Source organism: Mobula hypostoma, chromosome 10 (genome assembly GCF_963921235.1).
Source record: "Mobula hypostoma chromosome 10, sMobHyp1.1, whole genome shotgun sequence".
NCBI lineage: Eukaryota > Metazoa > Chordata > Chondrichthyes > Myliobatiformes > Myliobatidae > Mobula > Mobula hypostoma.
Window position 1 is genome coordinate 79,051,391 of NC_086106.1, and position 24,510 is coordinate 79,075,900.

At 40.8% G+C, this 24,510-nt stretch overlaps 1 protein-coding gene across 3 annotated transcripts; it reads left to right on the forward strand.

Annotated features, from left to right (window-relative positions):
• The first annotated feature begins 6,340 nt into the window (after positions 1 to 6,340).
• On the forward strand, positions 6,341 to 23,282 carry LOC134352976 (short coiled-coil protein B). 3 transcript variants are annotated; one of them, XM_063060682.1, is made up of 5 exons: positions 6,341 to 6,477; positions 7,576 to 7,662; positions 19,639 to 19,722; positions 20,675 to 20,813; positions 22,340 to 23,271. In XM_063060682.1, the coding sequence occupies exons 2-5, from the start codon at positions 7,614 to 7,616 to the stop codon at positions 22,371 to 22,373; spliced, it is 306 nt and encodes a 101-aa protein (XP_062916752.1). In that variant the 5' UTR covers positions 6,341 to 6,477; positions 7,576 to 7,613; the 3' UTR covers positions 22,374 to 23,271. The 3 variants fall into 3 exon arrangements, with proteins under 3 accessions (XP_062916752.1, XP_062916753.1, XP_062916751.1); XM_063060683.1 differs by lacking the exon at positions 6,341 to 6,477 and adding an exon at positions 6,854 to 7,029 and having other exon boundaries at positions 20,675 to 20,859; positions 22,340 to 23,282; XM_063060681.1 differs by lacking the exon at positions 6,341 to 6,477 and adding an exon at positions 6,872 to 7,029 and having other exon boundaries at positions 22,340 to 23,269.
• The last annotated feature ends 1,228 nt before the right edge of the window (positions 23,283 to 24,510 follow it).

The window sequence follows — 24,510 nt, forward strand, 5'->3', positions numbered from 1 at the left end:
TACAACAGTGTTGCCATATTGGCAACAACCATGAGTTGGAAACAGAAGGTAGAGAGGCTTATCAAATGGTGTAAGAATAACGACCTGAGTTTCGACATGGACAAGACAAAAGAGATGATTGTGGACTTCATGAAAGTGCAGGTAGACCACACTCTGTTACACATCAATGGCTCTTCTGCGGAGAGAGTGAAAATTACAAAGTTTCTTGGTGTGCACATAACGGACGACCTACCCTGGACCCACAGCACCTCAAATGTTGAGAAATCCCAGCAGCATTTACACTTTCTGAGGAGATGAGGCATGCAAGGCTCCCCACACCCCTGCTAACAACTTTCTACAGAAATGCCATCAAGAGTTTCCTATCTGGCTGCATCACTGTGTGGTACAGAAGCTGTGAGACATCAGACTGCAAGACCCTACAGAGGATATTGAGAACCTCTGAGGATCATTGGGTCTCCTTTCTCCCTATTTATGACATTTACCACAAGCATTGTTCACAAAGGGCCCAAAGCATTGTTGAGGATTCCTACTACACATCCCACAATTTGTTTGACCATTGACCATTGACCATCAGGAAGGAGGTACAGAAGCATCAGGGTTAGGATTCCCAGACAGAGTAATAGCTACTTCCCTCAGACTGTGAATCTAATGAATACCCTGCCATCACAGAGTTCTCATCACTAGGTTAGCAAGCTGTTTACGGTATTTTCTGTTTACCTTTGCTGCACACTTCACATGCATTTTCAATATATTTTATTAACTTAGTGGTAATATTTTGTTTTATGTACTATGTGTGATATATGTATTGTGTGTGCACCATGGTCCGTAGGAACATCGTTTCGTTCGGTTGTATATAAGCACAGTCAGATAACAGTAAACTTGAACTTGAGATGTGAAGGTGAGACATTGAGGAAGTAAAAGAGGTGTACAATTCTAAGATTTATCTTGTGAAGATTGGTGAGAAATTCTGAGAAGTTTATGAAGACAATATGCTTCTCACAAAACATCAGAGAGAATAGTAAAGTTGATTGCAAGATCAAGGAATCTCAGTTCATCTGAGGAGGTCAAAATGAGACATTAATGTTAGATGATATTTCAACAAGATATGATGCATCTGTGTAGAACAGATGTTACAACAGTGCCTCTGTGAAAATCACAGTGTATGTGAAAACTTCAGTCATATTTATAGATTCATTTTGAAAAAGGAAGTTATGTAGCAAATGTAATAATGACTTTAAACAAGAATGGTTACTTTAAGGTTGTAGCCCATGTAGAGATTATAATATTGGACTAACCACCTAACCACTCTCCAGCAGAAGGATTATTTGTAGGAGGGGTTTTTTTTGGCACAGGAACCCTTTAATAAGCTAGATATACTTTATTTAAGATTTTTTGTGTAAGTTTGCAAATTCTACATTCATTGAACTTTATTAAATGTTAAAAACCTGTTTAACACACACAATTTATAGCATCCAAACTCAGATACTCCTAAACACAAAGATATTATCACTTGTTTTTATTAGAACAAATGTATTGGGTCTTGCTAATGGTCTGATAATGTCTCTGGGCTGGTGAAGGTAGGTATGACTTTTGATAGACCATAAGGCCATAAGACAGAGGAGCAAAATTAGGTCATTTAGCCCATCACATCTACTCTGCCATTTAATCATGGCCGATTTATTATCCCTCTCAACTCCATTCTCTGGTCTTCTCCTTGTAACCTTTAATTGGCTTACTAATCAAGAACCTAGAAAATTCTGCTTTAAATATACCCAAATGACTTGGGCTCAATAGCCACCTATGGTAATGAATTTCACAGATTCACCCCCCTCTGGCAAAAGAAATTCTTTCTCATCTCTGTTCTTGTTGTACAGTCAGAATGGAATAATAATGGATTGATTATGGCTTGTTGTGTTTAATTGTATGTATTGGTTTTAATGAAAATAGAATATTGTTTCCTAATTCTTGAGCTTTAATGTAATGAAAGGAGAAATGATAATATCCTATGTTAACCTAACTCCTAACGTGCTATTACTCATGAAAAATGGACTATTTAAAATTTTATGCTGGATGGATCAAGTTTTTAAGATAATGAATTTGTCTTTGATTTTGAAAGTGAAATAACACCTATGCTCATACGCTTTATTTGCCCTTTGAATGCACATTAAATGATCAGTAATGTGGATAAACGCTGCATTAAGCTCCTGGTTTGGGTAATTTGCCATAATGGTATAGATTAAATGGATTATAATGCCCATATTTTGCTGACAAATAGCCTTTGGTTGTTATTTTGTGATTTGGTAATAAATTACAACTTAGAAACATTTTTTCATCAAAGGTTAACAAAAAGTACATACTAGATTCAGAATCAAAGTTGTGTTTTAGCAGAATCCCAAATAACAGTTAACTTCAAGGAAGTTCAAAAGATGCTAATGAAATCATATTCTATCGCAGGTTAACACACATCAGCAATGAATGGAGAGAATACCAAGAACCCATATTTTTGGTGGCATGCTGACTGATTATTTTAATTTTGGAGGTTAGAATCTGAGTTTCAAAGTTCAAAGTGGCAAATTCCATAAATTCCCATCTAAGGTCAGGTGCAATGAATCTATGTTAAAACCCAGCCTTCAGAGTGCTACATTAGTGAAAGTAGGTTACATCATTTTCAAGACAGTATCAAATCTATACGGAGTTACAAGCCTTTGGGCAACTCTCCTTGCATTTTACAATATGGGGCTGCTGCAGCAATTCTATATAGGTGCAATGCTAAGATACTTAGTCTTTTGAACCTGAACTGCTTAATCAGGAACATCCTGATCCAATGCACATGCTAAATAAAAGCTCAAACTCCTTAAATTTATTTATGTTGTCTCTGGATTTATCTATGTGGTTAACTCTTTACTGCCCTCTGAAATGGTGTAGAAGAATGTGCAATTCATATGGAGCAATTAGGCATTGATCATTAAAGCTGCCATTTACTTTTCTCAAATGTAACAAACAAAATATAGGGTTCCAAAGGAAATTACAGATAAATCTATTATGGTTACCAACCGAGCTTGCTTGCAGAACCTTAGTTAGTTGTCATGGTTACCGACTGGATTTGATTAAGTAGAAATCAATTTTCCCAAAATAGCATTCTAATTGGATCTATTCATTGAAGAGTGATTAAATAAACCTTTAATTACTGCCGGATAAATGAACCTATCTTTTGTGTCAGTATGCGATCATAATTACCAAAGTTTCTCATTTTTCTTTTATTGAAAATTTATAAAAAATGAAGACTTAAAGTGATAAATGAAAAGCAAAAAAAACTGCAAAGCCCTGGAAGTCTCAAATAAGGACACAAATGTTGGAAATAACCAGTACATTAGGTAGTACACATGAAGAGAGAAACAGTATTAATATTTTAAGTTGGTGACCTTTCTTAAGACAACAATTGGTAGGTGATTAAGAATCATTCATTTTAATGAAATTGATGAAGTGAAGCTAAATATATAACTTTATATAGTTTTTCCTAACTTTTCTGATTAGGTGAGTCTGATCTTTTTCATTGATGAAAAGACATGATTGCCATACAGACCTGTGTACTGAATGAAATTTACTGTATTTCTCTTTTCACAGCCTGATTTCAGATTCAACCTGTTCCTTATCGAGTAATTAGGATGAATGGGAAAGGAGAGAAATAGAGAGATTCATCTAGACATAAGTAGGCTCTGTTATGGAGAGTTATTCTCGCTATAGGCAGCTACAGGAGATGCGAGTGTAACTCTATATAATAATCCTTCCACCGAAACTAACTTAATGTAATAGAGAACTAGTACAGAAACTGGACTGCCAGAGAGCAAAAAATTTGAGGTAGGCTTTCAATTCAAATACCACAAATGCAATGAAACATTTATTGTTAGGGTGTAGTGACGGTGATAAAGGATGCAAAAAGAATCAGTGGGAGTAATGAGGAATTCAGTACTTGGTGTAAGGAAGTAGAGATGATAATAAGGAGAAGTAATTATATAAGGAAATGAATTATAGAACAGTAATTATATAAAATGGCTATACTGGGTTATACAGTTGGTAAAATTCAGATGAGTTTATTGTGATGTACACAAAGGTGTAATGAAATGTCTTGCTTGTATGAAACTCAGAGAGTAAACAGTATGCAGTGTTTCACCAGATTGATTACTGGAATTTCTTTTTGTGAACAAATGTTCAAGCAGATTTGGTCTGTATGCTTTAGAATTTAGAAGGAGAAGTGATATCATTAAACTATTAATATTCTTGACATAGTTGCTGTAGAAGGGAAATTTCAACCAGTGTCCCGAAACAAGGGTTACTATCTCAAAATAAGTGTTTGGCTATTCAGGATACCGGTGGCTCCTTGGAATTCCATACTGGAGGCCCAGTCTCTGATTACAGTATATTCAAGGCAGACTGATAGATTTTTATGCTTGAAGATAATCAGTGGATATGGGGATAGTGGGGTCAAGTGGGACTGAGGCTAGCTATCAGCCATGATCTCACTGCATGCCACAATGGGACAATTGATCTGCTCTTACGGCAGTGAATCAGGCTGCAGGAGCAGTGTAAGCAAACGGCAAGGGGATATACAGGGAAACAATGGTACGATCATGCAAAGATGGTGACAAAGGATCCAGCAGGGCTGTGAGGATGTGTTAATGGCTGTGTCAGTAGTGAAAGAAGGCACTAATATTGATGAGGGTTGTGTAGTAAAATGAAAAAGCAATAGTAGATATAGCTATGGTGAATGGAGGCAGTGTTAGTGAGGAAGCATAATTTTAAGGTCATTGGAAGAAAATGTAGGGGGATGTCAGGGGTAAGTATTTTTTAAGCGTGGTGGGAGGGTGGAATGTACTGTCAGGGGCACTGGTAGAGGCAGAGACATTAGAGACATTTAAGAAAGTTAGGCAATGGATGGTAGAACAAATTGAGGGTTATATGAAAGGGGAGGGTTAGATTGGTTTGGGAGTAGGTTAAAAGTTTGGTAGCACGTCACGGGCTGGAAGACCTGTACTGAACTGAAATGTTCTATGCTTCTGTTAGTGACAAGAGGTGTGCATGTGTGCAATGAGGTAATTATGTATGCTAATTGGTGGTGCAGAATAGTATAGGGTGACAATGCTGAGAACTGATGTACCATCCATGGAAGCTTGCATGGCCGGACATAGACTGGCATTTGTTAGAGGTAAGAAGGAAAGAAAGATATAAAACAGATTTGGTAAATGCATTTAACTGTCATGTGATGGAAAAGTATAGTGATTATACTCACATTTATACGGATGGTGCGAAGGAACCTGAAACAGGAGTGACAGGGTTTGGGGTGGTAATACCAGCAAAAGAAATTGGAATCAGCAGAAGAACATCTAATAAGTTAGGGGTGTTTACAGTGGAGATGCTGGCAGTGTTGGTTGCGTTGCAATGGGTGCAGAAAGCCAGACAAGCCAAAGCATTGATATGTTCAGTTTCATCCTCAGTTCTAGCAAGTTTAAGGTCTTTTCACACAAACAGTCAGCAAGATGTACTTTATGAAGTCCTTCAGTTAGTTACAAGAATTGCAAATCAGGGAAGTCAGGTAAAATTTCTATGGGTTCCAGCACATATAGGGGTGAAGGGGAATGAGAGGGTGGATGAGTTGGCAAAGAGGGCGTTAAAGAAAGAAAATGTGGAAATGCACATTAGTATCAGTAAAGCAGAGGTTAAGTGTGTAATGTGGGAAAAAGTCAACCGAATGTGGCAAGAAAGATGGGACAGGGAGGGGAAAGGGAGGCATTCATATCAAATACAAAAAAGTGTTGCAGTTACTAGGGTAGGTAATGGATACAGAAGAGAGGAAATTGTGTGGACTAGGTTAAGGCTGGGGCATTGTGCGTTAAACAAAACATTGAAAAGGATAGGGAAACACCAGACAGGATTGTGTGAGGAATGTCAGGAAGAGGAGTCAGTAGAACATGTAGTTCTGAGTTGCAGGAAGTATGGGATACAGAGAGAGATGATGAGAAATAAATTCAGGGAGTTGGGGATGCAGGAATTCACATTAAAAGGGTTGCTGGGCATGGGTGAGAGAGCACAAGTCCGGGTATTTTTAGCGTTTTTAAGGGATGCTGGGGTTTTTCATAGAATATGACGAATAAACAGGAATAGGATACTAGGATGGTCAAAGATGGGAGGGTGAAGTGTAGGTTTGTATATATATATGTGTGTGTGTGTGTGTGTGTGTGTGTGTGTGAGAGAGAGAGAGAGAGAGAGAGAGATTGGGTGAAGGGATTTAGAATGTATGTCTAGTGCACATTCTGGAGCAGAGGGTGGCGTTAATGCACCATCAAGCTGGATGCCAACCGCTGTAAAACAAGATACAGACAGACAGAACTGATGCACCAGTAATGGTGGTGAAAAAAGAACAGTAGTGTAAGGGTGAGGAGGGGCGAGACAGTGGTGTAAAGAAACGGGCGAATCACACAGGTAGGTCGGTGAAGCCGGGTGCAACAGTGGTGTAAGGAGGCAGTGATAACGACAGAGAAAACTGCAGTAATGTAGAGGTTGCAGATTTTGACAAGGGGTACAGCAATTTTGGAAGAATGTGACGAGTACATTAATGACGGGGATAAGTCAGGGGTCCGTGACTGTGACAAGGACTGTTACGGGGTGGTGGTGCGGTGTAGCTCTGGCACCAACAGGCAATAATGAGAAGAGGAGTTGCGGTGCTGGAAGGGGTTAGTGATGGTGATTGCGGATGCAACAGAAGCGTGAGAGAGCAACAACTGTGGTGGTAAGATGATGGACTAGTGGATAACGAAGGTTTTAAAAGTGTAAGGGCGATGCACTGTTGCAACGATGGCTATAGGGAGTGTATCAGTGATGTAAGGGGGCAGTGACAGCCGTAGACGGAGGCAGTGGTGAGCGAGGAGACGGCAGGGCAACTCTGGCCCTGCACTGACTCTGCGCACTGCGGGCTGACGCATCTCCCGAGCGCACGCCGCAGCAGACAGCGGGCAGGAGCAGGTCGCAACGAAGGTAAGCAAGCTGACTTCCTCGGGGGCGGGGACCAACCCGATCCGTCCGCCACGGGGCAGAACAAAAAGCAAGCCCATGCAAACGGGACAAAATATTTCGATGTAAGCGAGCATCAATCTCTCAGCGGCGTTGGAGGCAGACCGGTGTACAGGCATTATCCCGGGGAAGGTGAGCTTGGATGGGGATCTCTTCCGATGCCTACTCTGGGGCTGATAACAAATTCCCTCGATTGGGTGTGCTGGGTGGAGGCTGAGGATGTTGTGTTAACTTAGACCGTTTATATTTCCCAATTTTGCTGCCAGCCGTGGAACTCCGCAGTTAATTCCTCAATTGGTAACAATCTCTGCAAATTTCGGATCGATATTTGTTCATTTGTGGCTCAGGCTGAAAGGGGTAGCCAGCTGCAGTGAGCCCGGCTTTGGATGCACAAAACCACTAGTCTTCGTGCCGTGCGCGGCCGGATAATGGCCAACACAAAAGGCAGCTTTGTATGTGACCTGCCCCTTGCACATCAATTCCTCTATTTTATTATCCCGTTTATTCCAGATTGTCGGTTCCAAGGAGTTCCTAGGCGACGTCATCGAATGAAAATTCCACAGGAGGCTGATGACAAAATGAACGCAGATACAGAAGGTAGTTGACAACGCCAGCCTTTGGCTACTGTGCCTCTTTACGGCATTACGTCCGAATTTCCCCCGGTTTGTCTGTGAGGGGAATCGGGAACTGTCCGTACCGCAACGGAAAATTCCGGGAGAAGCGCCAGTAACATGCAAACCCTGTGTGGAAATGGATTCTTCCATCTTAGCACCCCTGTCAGAATCAGTGATACGGAAATAACGTGTAAATTTTCAGCACTGTCTCGCACACCTGTGGTATTGGGGCGGTGGGAGAGGCATTGATCTTGGTGGGTGGGGTGGTAAAAGTGGCAGAAGAAAGGTTTATTAATTGTCCCCTTGTGTCTCATAATACCAATTCTCCAAGACTAAAGCTTTCACATAATGGTTGGTGCTGGATACCAAAAGGGGAATTTCTAGAATGCCTATGAGATGACTTTTTAGAGCAGCTCCTCATTAAACCCACGAGGGGATCAACTATTCTGGATTGGGCATTGTGGGATGGACCAGAGTTGATTAGCGAGCTGCAGGTAAAAGAACCCTTAGGGGCAAGTGAACATAATATGATCGAATTCACCTTGAACTTTGAGAAGGAGAAGCTAAAGTCAGATGTATCAATATTACAGTGGAGTAAAGGGAATTACAGAGGCATGAGAGAGGAGTTGGCCAGAATTGATTGGAAAAGAACACTGGCAGGGAAGACAGCAGAGCAGCAAAGACTGGAATTTCTGGAAGCAATTTGGAAGGCACAGGATGTATACATCCCAAAGAAGAAGAAGAAGTATTCTAAAGGCAAGATGGCACAGCTGTGGTTGTCAAGAGAAGTCAGAGCTGACATAAAAGCCAAAGAAAGGGCAAATAATAGAGCACAAATTAGTAGGAAGTTAGAGGTTTGGGAAGCTTGTAAAAACCAACAGAAGGCAACTAAAAGTCTTTAAGAAGGTAAAGAAAGTAAGCTAGCCAATAATATTAAAGAGGATACCAGAAGTTCCTTCAGATGCATAAAGTGTAAAATAGAGGCGAGAGTGGATATTGGACTGCAGGAAAACGATGCTGGAGAGGTAGTAATCAGGGACAAGGAAATGGAAGATGAACTGAATAAGTATTTTGCATCAGTCTTCACTGTGGAAGACATTAGCAGTATGGTGGAAGCTCTAGGTGTCAGGGGTCATGAAGTGTTTGAAGTTACCATAACTAGAGAGCAGGTTCTTGGGAAACTGATAGGTCTGAAGATAGATAAGTCACCTGGACCAGATGGTGTATACCCCAGGGTTCTGAAAGAGGTTGCCAGTTAGCCTGATCTCAGTGGGTGGGAAGATGTTGGAGTCGATTACTAAGGTGAACACTCAGGGTACTTGGAGACACATAGTAAAATTGGCCATAGTCAGCATGGTTTCTTCAAGGAAAATCTTGCCTGACAAATCTGTTGGAATTCTTTGAAGAAATAACAAGCAGCATAGACAAAGGAGAATTAGTTGATGATGTGTACTTGGATTTTCAGAAGGCCTTTGACAAGGTGCCACACATGAGGCTGCTTAACAAGCTATGAGCCCATGGAATTAAGGACAGATTCTAGCATGGATAAAGTGGTGGCTGATTGGCAGGAGGCAAAGAGTGGGAATAAAAGGAGCCCTTTCTGGTTGGCTGCTGGTGACTAGTGGTGTTCCACTGTGTGGGACTGATTCTTTCAGTTGTCTGTCAGTGATTTGGATGATGGAATTGATGGCTTTGTGGCCCAGTTTGCAGACAATATGAAGATAGGTGGAAGGGAAGGTAGTTTTGAGGAAGTACAGAGGCCAGAGAAGGACTTAGACAGATCAGGAGAATGGGCAAAGAAGTGGCAGATGGAATACAGTGTTAGGAAGTGTATGGTCATGCACTTTGGTAGAAGAAATAAAAGATTTGACAATTTTCTAAATGGAGAGAAAATACAAAAACCTGAGGTGCAAAGGGACTTGGGAGTCCTTGTGCAGGATTCCCTAAAGGTTAATTTGCAGGTTGAATCTGTGGTGAGGAAGACAAATGCGATGTTAGTATTCATTTCAAGAGGATTAGAATATAAAAGTAAGGATGTAATGTTGAGACTATAAAGCCTTGGTACTGTGTCACATGGAGCATTATGAGCAGTTTTGGGCCCCTTATCTTAGAAAGGATATGCTGAAACTGGAGAGGGTTCAAAGGAGTTTCACGAAAATGATTCCAAGTTTGAATGGCTTGTCATATGAAGAGCTTTTGATGGTTCTGGGCCTGTGTTCACCAGAATTCAGAAGAATGAGGGATGATCTAATTGAAAAGGATTGAATGGTGAAAGGCCTTGATAGAGTGGCTGTGGAGAGGGTGTTTCCTATGGGGTGGGAGAGTCTAAGACCAAAGGACACAGCCTCAGAATAGAGGGGCGTTCTTTTAAAATGGAGATGAGGAGAAATTTCTTTAGCCAGAGAGCAGTGTGTCTGTGGAATTCTTTGCCACAGGCAGCTATGAAGGCCAAATTTTTATGTATATTTAAGGCAGAGGTTGATAGGTTTTTGATTGGTCAGAGTATGAAGGGATATGGGGAAAAGGCGGGAAGTTGGAGCTGAGAGCCATGATGAAATGGTGGAGCAAACTGAATGGACCAAATTGCCTAATTCTGCTCCTTCATCTTATGGTCTTAAAATCCTTGTGTTCTGTTCCGTACTCCGGGCTGAATGAGTTTTTTTCAGGCAGGGCAATTATCGTTATAGATACAGGGTAGGCAGCAGCAGTGATTCAATTGTACGGCAGAACTGGCTCAAGGAGATGGCACAACACCTGTCTCTATATTTATATGAGGGACAATGAAAAAATATTTATTTCAGTAACATGTTTGTGGAGAATCTGGTTGGAGCTAACAGAAAATACATATGGTATGTGTAGCAGGTTGCTGAGATAGATTGGATGAAATAAAACGTGGAATGCATTGAAACAGCAAACATGTTGGCATGAAGAGTGGGATAATAGGGTCCCATAATTGATCTGGAATGTGGTAATGTATGTAGCTTTCATAAAATGTTCAACAAACAAAATTAGAAATAGTCAATGCTGCCAAAAACGGAATGGCCTTCAAAAGGACAGTCTGTTTATGATGGTGGGCAAAAAAACTGGCAGATACTTCATTTTAAGTATGTAATCAAAATATTAAGTAGGGATTATAAGAAAGTTAGTTGCACATTACTGGTATTATTCGTTCAGTTTCAGGAAGTGCAAGTCACAGGCATTTATTGCCCATCCCTGACTGTCCTGAGAGAGGGACAGTGAGCCACCACTGTGGTCCCTCAGCTGAAGGGACTCACGTGTTGCTGTCACGGCAGGCGCTCCAGGATTCAGAGTCAGGTGTAAGAATGGCATTACATTACAACGTTAGGAAGGTGTGTGACTTGAGCTGAAGATGTGATATTTGGAGGGGAACTTGCAGGAGGTGGGGTTCCCATGTGCCTGCTATGCTGGAGGTCACGGGTTAGCAAGGCGCTGCTGGAGCAGCCTAGGTAAGAGAATGGAGTGCCTTTTGTAGATGCACACAATGTGACCACTGTCTGATTCTGATGGAGTGGACGTTTAGGATGGTGGATAGAATGTCAATCAAGTAGACTGCTTTGTCCGAGGTAGTTTTGGAGATTTTTGAGGGTTTTTGGAACTGTTGACATCCAGATGGTGAAAAATATTGTAAATTGTATGATTACTGGTTACATACAGCTCATAGCTGACAGAACATTCAAATAAGTCTCAACTCATTAGCAGTCATAAAACAAATGAATAAATTTCTGAAATACTGAAGAGAACACTATGGATTAAGGGATAACAATGGGGTGAGTTTTATTGCACGTCAATTGGAACTAAAGGGGATGGAGTTAGTGATTCAGATTTATTTAACACGTGTACATTGAAACTAACACACTCAAGGATATGCTGCAGCAGCCCACAAGTGTTGTCACACATTCCAGCACCAACGTAGCGTGTTCACAATGTTCAGCAGAACAACACAAACTGCAGCTGCGGCAACAACAACAGAACAAAACAAGACAACAGCAAAACAGCCCCCTTTTCCAGCCTTCTACCAACTTTCTCCCTCTCTTGGTTCATGGTTGCTAAATTAGTTGGAAATTTTTGAGGTTTCAACCAGTAAAGTAAATAAGATGCATTTGGATCTTCAGAAGGGTTTCAGTAAAATTATTAATTGAAGTTAGAGTGTGTGGCATTGAGAGTAACGTACCAGTGTGAACTGAGGGTTGGGCAGGGGCCAGGACACCGGAAGAAGGAATGAAAGACTGATTTTTGAGTAGGGAGTTTGTGATTAGGAGAGGGACCACAGGAATCAGGTTGGTGGTTCACCTGTTAATCTAAATCAGTGATTTTGTTGAGGGGATCAAGTGTAATTGATCCAAATTCACTGGTAATTCAGAGCCATGAAGTAGTGGAGCTGTGAGCAAATTGCATAGAAACTATAAGGGGATACAGGCAGATGAAGGAAATAAGCAAGGACAGGACAGGTGAAATAAAATGATGCCGTACACAATGGGATACAAGTAGAAAATGTGAACATTGTGTGGTTTGTTTCCTCAATGTAGACCTCATCCCTGCACTACACTAGATTCAGAGATGTCTAAGTGAATTGCTGCTTCACTTGGGAAGACTGTGAAGGTTCATGGATGGTAGGGAGGGAGGAGTAAAAGGGCAGGTAATGTGCCTCCTGTAATTGCATGGGAAAGTGCTGTAGGATGAGGAGCGATCAGTTGCAAAGAGTGGGCCAGAGAGTTATGAAGGGAATGGTTATGTTGAGATTCTGAAGGGGCAGAAGAGGCATGTCTGGTGGTGGCTTCTTGTTGGAATTGAGGAAAGTTGTGAAGGATGATCTGAATGCAGAGGCTGGTGGGGTGGAAGGTAAGAGCAATGGAACTCTTTCATTGATCTGTCCATTGTGGGTAGAGGCGCAGGATATAGATGATATGCAGTGAGGGTCTCTGTTCACCATGGCCAAGGACAAGCCTCGACGTAGTGAGAAAGAAGACATTTCAAAGTCACCTGTGTGGCAAGTTTCATCATCAGAGCAAATATGGTGAAGATGGAAGAACTTGGAGAATGCAATGGAGTCCTTGCAGGAGACAAGTTGGGAGGAAAGATGATTACGTTTGATGTGGGAGACTATAGATTTATAAATGATATTTGTGGCTTGTCCGTCCTTGAGAATAGAAGCAAAGGGAGTAACACCACCCTGATGCCTGTGGTAATCCTCTAGTCACAAACTGCCTGCTCAAAAATGAGACTTTCATTCCTTCTTTCTGTTTCCTGGCCCCTGCCCAACCCTCAATTCACATCGGTACGTTACTCTAACTTCAATTAATAATTTTATTGAAAGCCTTCTGAAAATCCAGCTGCATTGTACCAGCTCTACTTGTTGAAATCTTGTTGAAGGTGAGATTTGGGGTGAAAATTGGAAGCAAAGGTAATGAAAATTTTGAATTCTGTATGAGTCTAGGAAACGGCATTGTTGCTGATGTACTTAAGATAAATTAGCGGGGGAATGGGTCCAAGTATCCCATCAAAAGTGCCCGTGCAAGTTCCATATCTGTTCCTTTGACCTACAGAAATTAAGTAGAGTTGAATGAGAAGTTGTTGAATGTGAGGATAAATTCATCCAGACAAATAAGTATGTTGGTAGAGAAAAACTGTTTGGACCTCTATTCAAAGAATAGGGTGGGGTTGGGTGTTTACCCTCAGACCCTCCTGATATGGGCTGGAGATAGAGAGGTATTGTATCTCCAGTATGTGCATTTCTGCCAGAAGTTGAGTTCTATCTTGCTGATTATTTGTAATGCTGCCATGTTGAGTATCTTGCTTCAAAATTATACCTCTTGAATCCTAGTCCTGGTCATTTAACATAACAGGAAAAGGAATGTTTCCTATACTAACTTCAGAGCACTCCTTATTTCTCTCCAATCAAAAAATTAGATTGTAATCTTGTCCTATATTCTTCAATCAGCTATATATCTAGGTCTGTCTAATATGTTTTCTGTTTTATGAATGACTGTTGTGCTGCTTTAAAATAACTTTTAAAACCCTATCTATTGCATGGCCACTATCAGTCATACATGATTTGCCTCTAACAAGTCTGCATATTGATTGTCTAATGTTATTCTGCAACTGAGAACTAATTTTGTTTTTGACACAGGTCAGGAGTAGCTCTCCCATTACTGATTTGCTGGACTGCTTTTACCATTTATCCTCCTCTTTTTCTCCAGAGTACAGTACTCCAGTTTATTCTGAATTATCCCAAAGTTATTCTAAAAGCTAATCCATCTTCTTGTCTGCATGGATTATTGTAGAGTACTGGCGATGCAGATTCAGTTTAGTCTTCACTTCAATGCTTTGCATTTTATTCTTACTTTCATGTAGTGTTATATTTTTTATAATTAAGTTAAATTAGCAAATCATAATGTTGATGAATATAAAGATAGAGTTGATTGGATTGTAGAAGCGTAGACTGAGGAGATGGGGAATGCAAGACAGACATTACTAATGGAGGGTGTAATTATTATGTAACAGATTTACATAGACTTTATTGATGTCAACATGTGAATTTAAGATTTTAAAACAGCTAATGAAACACAAAGGGATGGATTCATTACTTTGCTTGACTGGCTGATAGTTATTTGAGTTGCTGAAATTGTTAACAGCAGCTTTGTACTGAAATGAGCTCCTAATTAAAACAGATATATATATATTTGTCTGCAGGACTTGATCTCTTGTTGAGTGAACGCTGGTAAGAGCAATGCACTGTGATTCAGTGGTTATAGCCTCATGCTGTAGTAAGGGATGAGGTATGAATGGGAAGGGGAACTGCTGTTGGGATGAAATTAAAAACTATTATAGAGACATTTTCAAAATGCTGTCACATGCAAATCTCCAATGCTTCGTCCTTCACATGCCTAGCTTATGGGAAGAGGAAATGTTGCACTGATATTAACAAAAAGTTAATTTGATGACCTATCTGTTGGAATTCTTGGAGCGATAAACAAATGAATTCCATTCATCTGCTTCAGGACTCATAAACTGATATCAAAATAGGAAGTTCTCGTGTTCAGTAACATGAAAGGAATCCCATGGATTAGAAAATGATATTACTAATCTCAAATCAATGTTGTAGGTTTGCTCATTAATTTCATTCCATAGCATCTTCCCACACATACTGTACCTTGTCCTTTATTATGAGACGGACCAAGACACATCTGTATAGTTACTACTTGGCAAATTATATTAACTGATCTTGATGTAATGGCTTCTGCACTAGGGAAATCAAATGGAGATGCAATCGTTTGCTATAGAAGTCCACGCAGCTTACAAATATGACCTCGAGTGTTTGATCACTTCGTATTTTTGTTCTCTATGCCACTCCTTTTGTCCTCTTACATGAGTTTTTAAAAATAAAGATTCAGTGGAAACTCATGGAATACTGGATCATGTTTTGATTTAGACATTTAACAACGTTCTGCACAGTGTCTCAAGTTCCACTTTCCAGTCCGTTTGTGCAGATAGCAGGTGTTAGCATCTTCTCTGATTGTTATCTTTTCAGCTTTTGTTTCTTATCCAACCATTATCCTGTTTTATCTTGCATCTCATTACTTTTTGTTGTTTAGCATATTTTCCTTTCCACCCCGTTGCGGATTTAATTTCTTTTCTCCACCTCTTTCCACCACCCACCTCCCTCAATTTCCCTGCTTCTGTACTTATGACTTATCAAATTTTGAGCCAATGCTATTTCTGAGGAATCTGTTCATTGAAATGAAGAGCTAACTATGTTTTGTCCCGGCACATGAGTCCTGGACTGTTGAATGTTTTGGATATTTACTCTTATTATATCCTGCTGAAAATCGGTACAATATTTACGGCAAGATTGCTGAAGGTCTATTACATTTCCAAATTGTGTTACATCAATAATTTTGAAATTATCTGCCTTATGTGCATAAGTTCAAGCCATCTCTTGGACCATACAATAACAATACCAAACTGCAGCTCCTGTAGAACACTCCTACAGATTTCCCTCCAGTCTGAAAAAAAATGCACTAATCTCTGTTTTCTATCTATACACATTTGGGAACATTGGTAAAGAGCTGATTCTACAGTGAGGAGCATTCTGAGGGGCTGCATCACCGTCTGGTATGGGGGGCGGGTGGGGGATACTGCACAGGATTATAGGAAGCTACAAGAAGTTGTAAAATTAGTCAGCTCCATCATGGGTATTAGCCTTCGTAGTATCTGAGACATTATCAGGAGCGGCGCCTTAGAAAGGCAGCGTCCATTACTAAGGACCCTCATCACCCAGGACTTGCCCTCTTCTCGTTGTTACTGTTAGGAAGGAGGTAGATGAGCCTGAATGCACACACTCAGCGATTCAGGAACAACTTTTTCCCCTCTTCCATCCGATTTCTAAATGGACGTTGAACCCATGAATACTACCTCCATTTTTTTTTTGGTTTTTGCACTATTTTTAATTTAACTATTTTACATATATACTTGCTGCAATTTATTTATTTTTCTATATTTATCATGTATTACATTGTACTGCTGCCACTAAGTTAATAAATTTAATGACATATGCCAGTGATATTAAACCTGATTCTGATTTATCCATCTAAGGCTGTTAGTGCAGTTATTTCAGTATTTATGGAGCTAGTTGTTTCTAATCCACAAGTTTGTTTTGTTAGCAAGATTCATGTAGTCATTTGCTAAAACACTTTTAGAAGGTTCATATACACAACATAAACCCCATTCGTATTTCAACAAAGAACTCAATCAGGTTAGTCGAACACAATTTGTCTTTCACAAAACAGTGTTTGTTTCCTGTGTTATCCCTATTTTTCCAGGTTGATTTTGTTCTGGATTAGTGTCTTTGATGTTTTCACACACTGAGTCTATATGACTGGGCCTCAGTTTTTTTTCAACAGGTCAATAGGTCAATAGGTTTCAATAGGTAGGTTTAATGTCAGAGAAATGTATACAATATACATCCTGAAATTATTTTCCTTTTGAACAGTTCTTGGACGTCATTCACATTTTTTCATGAATGGAAAGAATCCTTTTAGCCCGCAGACCCCATGTCATTACTTATTTCTCTCAGAACAATTCCATGTCATTACTTATTTCTCTGTAACCTGTTCTCTCACGTGTCTATCAACACCACCCTCATCCTCCTACCTGTCCTTTGCCCAAACTCCCAGCTCCCCAGAGCACCAAAAATAGTCAAATAACTTACCAACCAGAAACCCTTTGGGATGTAGGAGGGAACTGAAGCACTCTGGGGAAACCCACAAGGTTGGACAGAGAACGTGCAACCTTTGCACAGACAGCAGAGGAGGTCCGAATTGAACACTGGTCACTGAAGCTGTGCCACAGTGCTGTTGTAAAAATACATTTAGAATTAAAAACAACAAAATACTCAAAACATAACAAAACAGCTAAAACATTTCAATCAATGAAATTAAGAAAATAAGGAATTGCCTTGTACCCTCACTTCTCACAATTAGTATCCCTTCCCATTCAAATGAATCAGTCCTCTGGCCAAGTGCCAGCCAATGCTGGGAACACACCTAGGTGGTCAGGAAATAAGGAGAAGCCAGACGGGTTAAATGAAATTTATCTACAAGGAGCCAGCAATGGATTTGATGAGTGGAATGGTCTCCCATTTGCTGTAGTAACTAATAATTACTGGTCAGCCCTGGGAATTCCTTCCATGATGTTTCCCTTGGGCCCAACAAGCCTAAAAGGGATAATAGCAAAAAATACTGCATGTGCAGAAAGCGGAACAGAGCTGATGTTTCATGCCCTTTGAAAGAACTGGGTAGTAGTCAACCAAGTTGTGGATAAAGTAAAGACCTCAACATGCTTCATTGTGAGAATGGCTAATCCTAAACAGGAACATTGGATTGAAGATGAAAGTGCCTTGTTACAGTTGTGATAAATTATAGACTTACTGTACTGCTGCAGCTTTATGTTGTTGGCCTTTGATCCTGACGGATCATAGTGTAAAAAATAAAATGAGCTCCTGGGGTCTGGTGGAGTCTGACAGGTTATTGGATGAATGGGGATGGTGATGAGGGGGGCTGACAGCTGGAGGTTATTTCAGGAACCAGGAGCTCAGTGGGGATTAGTGGACTGGAACAACAGAGCAGAGAAAGAACTGAGCGTGTCAAGCAGCATCTATGAAGGCAAAAAGTAAGTCAATGTTTTGGGTTGAGTCCTATATCAGCATTGAGAGAGAAGAGGAAAGAACATTAGGACATGTAGCAATATGAAAGGAGTGGAAAGAGGCTAGTAGGTGACAGGTAGAACCATGTAGTGAGAGGATGGTGGAATTGGGTGGGGGTGGGATGGAGGCTTGTAGACGATAGGTGGAATATAATGAGGAGGGAATGATGGATCGATGGAACCAGGTGAGATGACAACACCAGGGCTGAAGGTACCTCAAGCTGGAAAATTCAAAGTTCATTCAACTGGGTTGTAAACAGCCTGAGTGGAACATGAGTTGTTCTCCCAGTTTACATTTGGTCTGTCTGTAACAGTGGAGGAAGCCGAGGACAGACATGTCTGTATGGGAGTGGCTGGAGGGTTAAGATGAAATGCAACCGGAAGTGAAAGGCGGCTCCACAATTCAGTTATCTAGTCTACGCTTGAATTCACTGATGTAAAGGAAGCCGTATCATGAGCATTGAATGCAGTGGCCCAAGTTGGGAGAGGTGCAGGTGAACCTCTGCTGCACCTGGAAGTGAAGGGGTGGGTGTGACATCTCCTTCAGTTACAGAAGAACATTGCAGGGGATGGGGAAGGATGAGTAGAAACTATGAAGGAGTCCCCAAAAGTAGATTGGGACTGAGGTATGTGGGGGCCTCCCTTGGGAGCAGTTGGGACTGAGGTGTGGGGATCTCCCTTGGGAGCGGTTGGGACGGAGGTGTGTGGGGGCCTCCCTTGGCAGCAGTTGGGACTGAGGTGTGGGGGCCTCCCTTGGGAGCAGTTGGGACTGAGGTGTGGGGGTCTCCCTTGGGAGCAGTTGGGACTGAGGTATGTGGGGGCCTCCCTTGGCAGCAGTTGGGACTGAGGTGTGGGGGTCTCCCTTGGGAGCAGTTGGGACTGAGGTGTGGGGGTCTCCCTTGGGAGCGGTTGGGACTGAGGTGTGGGGGTCTCCCTTGGGAGCGGTTGGGACTGAGGTGTGGGGGTCTCCCTTGGGAGCGGTTGGGACTGAGGTGTGGGGGTCTCCCTTGGGAGCAGTTGGGACTGAGGTGTGGGGGTCTCCCTTGGGAGCAGTTGGGACTGAGGTGTAGGGGGGCCTCCCTTGGGAGCAGTTGGGACTGAGGTGTGTGGGGGCCTCCCTTGGGAGCAGTTGGGACTGAGGTGTGTGGGGGCCTCCCTTGGGAGCAGTTGGGACTGAGGTGTGGGGGTCTCCCTTGGGAGCAGTTGGGACTGAGGTGTGGGGGGGTCTCCCTTGGGAGCAGTGGTTTGCATTGCATTTGGCCATTGGAATCTTAAGAGAGTTGGAGGGTTGGGCATTGGGGGTATTTAGGATCTGGCTTTGGGGAATCCTAAATGTCTTGTTAAATTTCCTGGGAGATGCAAAATATCCTGAAAATATTTATTAACATGCATTACTCCACCCAGAGCACAACCAGTCAGATTCTTAGAGCATTATCTTTGGAAGGCAGATTGAGTTGGCATTTTTGGCTGAAAATTTAAAGCATGCCCTAGAACTCTAGTCTTCTACCAATGGAGCAGCAAAAGCAGCAGATTTTACTATAGAATGTCTTGTGGCAAAGCAGAATTTCTGGCGGTTCAGCTCAAATATTATATGTGCATATTAATGTGGGTTTAATTCACTAAGTGCTGAGAGCATTGGAGAGAGAGAAGGCTTCTCTGCATTGAGGCTCGCCACTTGAACTGTTTCAAGCCATCTGTTTCAAACTGTTATCTGGTTTCTTATTTTCTATCACTGTAGGAACAGATTTTGAAAATCAAGAGGAGCTGGAGGAGAAGACAAGACTAATAAATCAGGTTTTGGAATTGCAGCACACACTCGAAGGTGATTATTTGTTGCTGCCTCAGATCAGTTTTTATCCCCCTCTGCTCTGATGCTCTCTCATTTGCTGGTTGTTTCTCTATGATGACTCTGTGAAGGAGAAAGTTATCTTTCTCCCTCTCTGCTTGTTGGTGTTTTTACCTCTGCTAACAAACACGTCTTTCCTTCTGCATTGAATATTTTTCTCTTTCTTTCAGTGTTGGCTTAATTTTTATTTCTTTACTGATTGATAAATCACTGCAGTTTTCTCTGTCTTTGCCTTTGTATGCTACAATAGCCTTGTAAGCTGGTACTTTTTCACAGATCTTTCTGTGTTGGCCTTTCTTTGCAGTTTTGTGTTTCACCTTTCCTTGTAATTATCTTGCTTTCTCCATTTCTCTACATTTTTTTCTTTAGCTTTCTCGTGCTTTTTCTACCCCTTTCTCTTTTTGTGGCTCCATCTTATTTTCATCTCTACACACTCCCTCTCTCTGCAGTGACTTCCTCTCTCACTCTTTCAGTTCCCTTTTCAGGCTCACCTCACTGTATGCCTGTACTATTCCCCAGTCTCTTCCAAGCACTCCACCATCTTACCCACATCTGTCACCCTCTAACTCTTAAATAACAGAAATCCTGGAATTGTTAGCAAGTCATGTAACATCTTTGGAAGGGACAACAGCTGACATTCCACATCCTAGATCCTTTGTCAGAAGTTCTGTTTTGATTAAAGGTCTCAGACCTGAAATGTAAATTGTTTCACTTTTCTCAGATGCCTCTCATCGTTTTCTGCTTTTATTAAAGATTTCCAGAATCTGCAGATTTTAAAAAATTTTCATTTACAGTTCTGTCTATCCTCTACTTTGTTTTACACTCTCCTATTTAGGAAAAAAAAGTATGTTTTCTAACTTTACTATAATTTGTACTTCATGGTAGTTTGTCACCCTGCTCTATCCTGACCATTACATCTGGTTTACAGATCTATCTGCCAGAGTTGATGCTGTTAAAGAAGAGAACCTGAAGCTCAAATCTGAGAACCAGGTGCTTGGTCAGTACATTGAAAACCTCATGTCAGCCTCCAGCGTCTTTCAAACCACAGAGTCGAAGAACAAGAGAAAGTAAGGAGCTCATTCCACTGATACCATCAACTTTATATCTCGACAGGTGTAGTGGGCTAATCTGCATGTTGTGTCCATCTGTCTGAAATCTCACTTTGACCTTTTCACCTTAAGATCTAGGTGATGAAATATTTTCAGGTCCCTGATCCTGTTTGCATATTGAGATTTGGTTGATGGGATATGATTCAATTGCTTCTAATTGATGCAATGATTTACAAAACACGTCCAAAGTTAGCAAACAGGAGTCAAATCTGCTGGTCTCTAAAGGCCACAACTTCTTTAATGTATTCCATGTTGGAAATTCTTTCTTAAATGTAGCAAGTGAAAGCACAAGAAAAAAATACACAGCCAACAAAAAGCATCAGTTGAGACTGCACTGCACAATGCTATAGAATGGTCATGGCCTTGTATGTACTGGACCTGGGGAGGAAAAGAGGACGATAGTAGTTTACTCAAAGGAAATTAGGAAAAAAGTGAGCAGGCCACCTATTCACAGTCTGAAGTGAGCAACCTACCAGCCCTTGAGCTGCAGCAGCTAATGTTTCCCCAGCCACAATCTGGTCCGTGTTTGAGCATTGAAAAAAAATTGACGTACCAAAGTTAGAGGCAAGATTCAAAACTGTAAGCCATGAAGGAAAGTCTACGATTAGTGCATGAGAAAAGCTCTGAGTTGTATAAGATATGCAATATTAATTAAGAAGCAACAGGTACTCAGAAAATGTAATGCCCTGTTGTAGACGTGTTGTCTGATCAATGCCAGTAACTGTTGCAGTTTGGGATCCAACATCAAAAAGGCTCTATCCAACTTAGAATCTAACATCGAAGAGGTTATAACTGAAGATAGATACCGGAACGGGCTTGGAAGAGGTGGGTATTGGGCTATTAAGGAATCAGAGGTAGCTTGGGGATGGGGGAGGCAGATTTTATGGTTTTCATCGTGCATGTTAGAGACAGATGATTAAGAGCTTGGGTCATTGCAGAGTCAGGCAATCAGAGGGTCAGAGTCATCAGGTCACAGGAAGATCAGGTGACGGCTTTGTAATATTGTAGTCAAATGGTTAGGGGTCATGGCCATCAGCGCCTCAAGCACCATTGCACGGGCCGATGACATCTCTCAACGTGGCCCATCTCCTGGCTGATGGAGGATGCAGGTACGTCACGTCAAAGCACAATCCAGTTCCCGAGTGAGAAAGAAACAATGATAAACAACATCTGTTCCTTGAACTCTTCAGGAAAGCGGATTTCCCAAGAGGGCAGACAAGAGACTTCCACCTGCATCACTCAGTGATGGAACAGGTAGCTACATTCTGAGCACAATTTCCTGGCTGGCCAACTGTTCTATTCCCCATCCCCAGCAGCACATCCCCAGTGCAGTCTCATTTCTATCTAAGTGTTCTACTGACTCGGTCACTGTTTCTGCATTCAAAAGGTGAAAGGGTTAAATAGTCAGATTATTTAAATAATTCAGTTAATTTGCTATAAATAACAAATTAATTTCAATAAAAATGTCCTTTTTTATTTTCCAGACCAACCAAAAGCTCCAAGAAGACAGACAAATAATAGTAACATTAACTATGCTAAAGGGGATTGAGAGTTGAGACTGTCCAGTGTTAGACTGTAACCCTGTTAGAACCAGTAGCTTATTGTCTTGAGTCAGCCTGGGTACCTTTTGTATTTAGTCTATTTAATTATGAAATAATAAACCCAAATGCTCATATTGATATGTGTGCCTCTCCTTTTGCACATAGGATTCTGTTTGCATGATTATTTTGTGAGTTTCTCTAACTTTATCCAGTTAGTACTTTAGGCCAGGCTATAGGCCAATATATGTTGGTTGCGAAGGATGGAAAAAATCACAGGTGCTACACTGAGCCTTCTATTTCTAAACCTTTAATTGCCATTGATTTGCTTTGTTTCGTTAATCTCAAAATTTCCAGAATACTAATAGAAATGATAGATCTTTATCGTTCTGTTTGAATGATAAAGATCTTTGGCCTATCTAAACACAGTCATATAGAACGAATTGATATTTCTTTCTACTATCCATTCTTTCATTATTTATTCCTTTTTGTTTTGCTTTAGATTTTCCTCCAAAAGTTCTTTCCAGTTGCTACCCTTTTTAAAGAATAACATTCCGCATAGTCCAACCCTGCTGCTATGTATTTGCTTACTGGATTTATCCTTTCAAGCTTTTTTGACATATTTATTGCTTTTCTGACACAGCTTTATAGTTACCTCCTTTCGGGTCTGAAAAACCCAGGTTCCATGCAGTCTGTCTCTGTAACTCAGTCCTTTGAGGATTATGTCTTGTTGCAGTATATATCTTGGTACAAGTGACAATGATAAAACCAAATCCAATTCCAACTTCTCTACAGCATTTCACTTACCTCAGTGACCACAACTGAACAGTACAATATACTGTAGCTTCGCTGGATTGTATTACACCAGTGTGGCATTCAGCGAATATAATTAAATTTGTTTTGATGTGTTCTATATGTTCTTTTATCAAGAACTGTTTTGCTGAGATCATCTACTAAAACCTTAACATCTTCTGGCTTGTTTGATATGTTTGTTGCTATACATTTGGAACTTACCATGATATTGGCATATTTGCATTTAGAAATTGTAGACACAATTAACATCATCTCACTGACATTAAGAACCATTCAAAAATATGTATAGAGAGATGAATTAGGGAACTCACTGTTATAAGACAATTGAATAGTTCCCCAGTATGATAACATGGCTCTTATCTCACAATCTACCTCATTATGACCTTGTATCGTCCTGTCAGCTTACACTACACTTTTTCAGTAGTTGTTCCACTTTATTCTGCATTCTGTTATTGCTTTACCTTGCACTACCTCAATGCATTGAGTAATCAATTGATCTGTATGGACAGTATGTATATACAAGACAAACTTTTCACTGTACCCCGGTACATGTGACAATAATATTCCTATTGCAATTCCAATCTCAAAATCATGTTGGCTTACTTGCATTTTGAAATTGTAGACAAAATTAGCAAAACCTTACCAACATTGTTAACCAGTCAAGAAAATTATAGATAGGTAGATAAACTGGAAATTAATGAAATTTTAAAGAACAAATAATACTACAGGTTTGTAAATGACTGTCATTTAAAAGAACACTAAAACCAAACCAGTGTAGTAGGACAAGAGCATACAGTTTTAAGAGGACTTCTTAATTAGGGAGGGATATACTTGTCTTGGAGGCAGTTAAAATAAGGTTCACTAGGTTAATTGTTGGAATGATGGAGCTATTTTATGAGGAAAGATTCAGACAATATTTAGCTTGGAACAATATTTATAATAATTCAGAAGAATGAAAGATTATCCATTGATGTACCAATGATTCTTATTGGGCTCAACAGAGTAGGGCTGGAATTTATTGCCCAAGCCCAACCATTCTCTGTTGAGAAGGTGGGTGTATGCCACCTCAGCTCGAATCACTGCAATTCTTCTAGGATGAATGTACTGCCACATTCACCCTAGGTGCTGAGGTTCTTGAAAGTTGTTGTATCAGCACTCAGCTAGTCAAGTGGAAAGTATTCCATCATATTACTGACTTGTGCCATAGGGATGAAGGAGAAGCCTTGGGTCATCAGGAGGTAAATCACTCACTGGAGGACATCCAGCTTCTAAATTGCTCTCATGGCTACAGTACTTATGTGGCT

Excerpts from the sequence above, each read along its gene's own strand:
- LOC134352976 (XM_063060682.1), top strand. The coding sequence starts at position 7,614 with ATGAAAATTCCACAGGAGGCTGATGACAAAATGAACGCAGATACAGAA. Across the intron at positions 19,723-20,674 it reads ATTGCAGCACACACTCGAAG|ATCTATCTGCCAGAGTTGAT; the intron begins GTGATTATTTGT and ends TCTGGTTTACAG. Across the intron at positions 20,814-22,339 it reads GAGTCGAAGAACAAGAGAAA|ACCAACCAAAAGCTCCAAGA; the intron begins GTAAGGAGCTCA and ends TTTATTTTCCAG.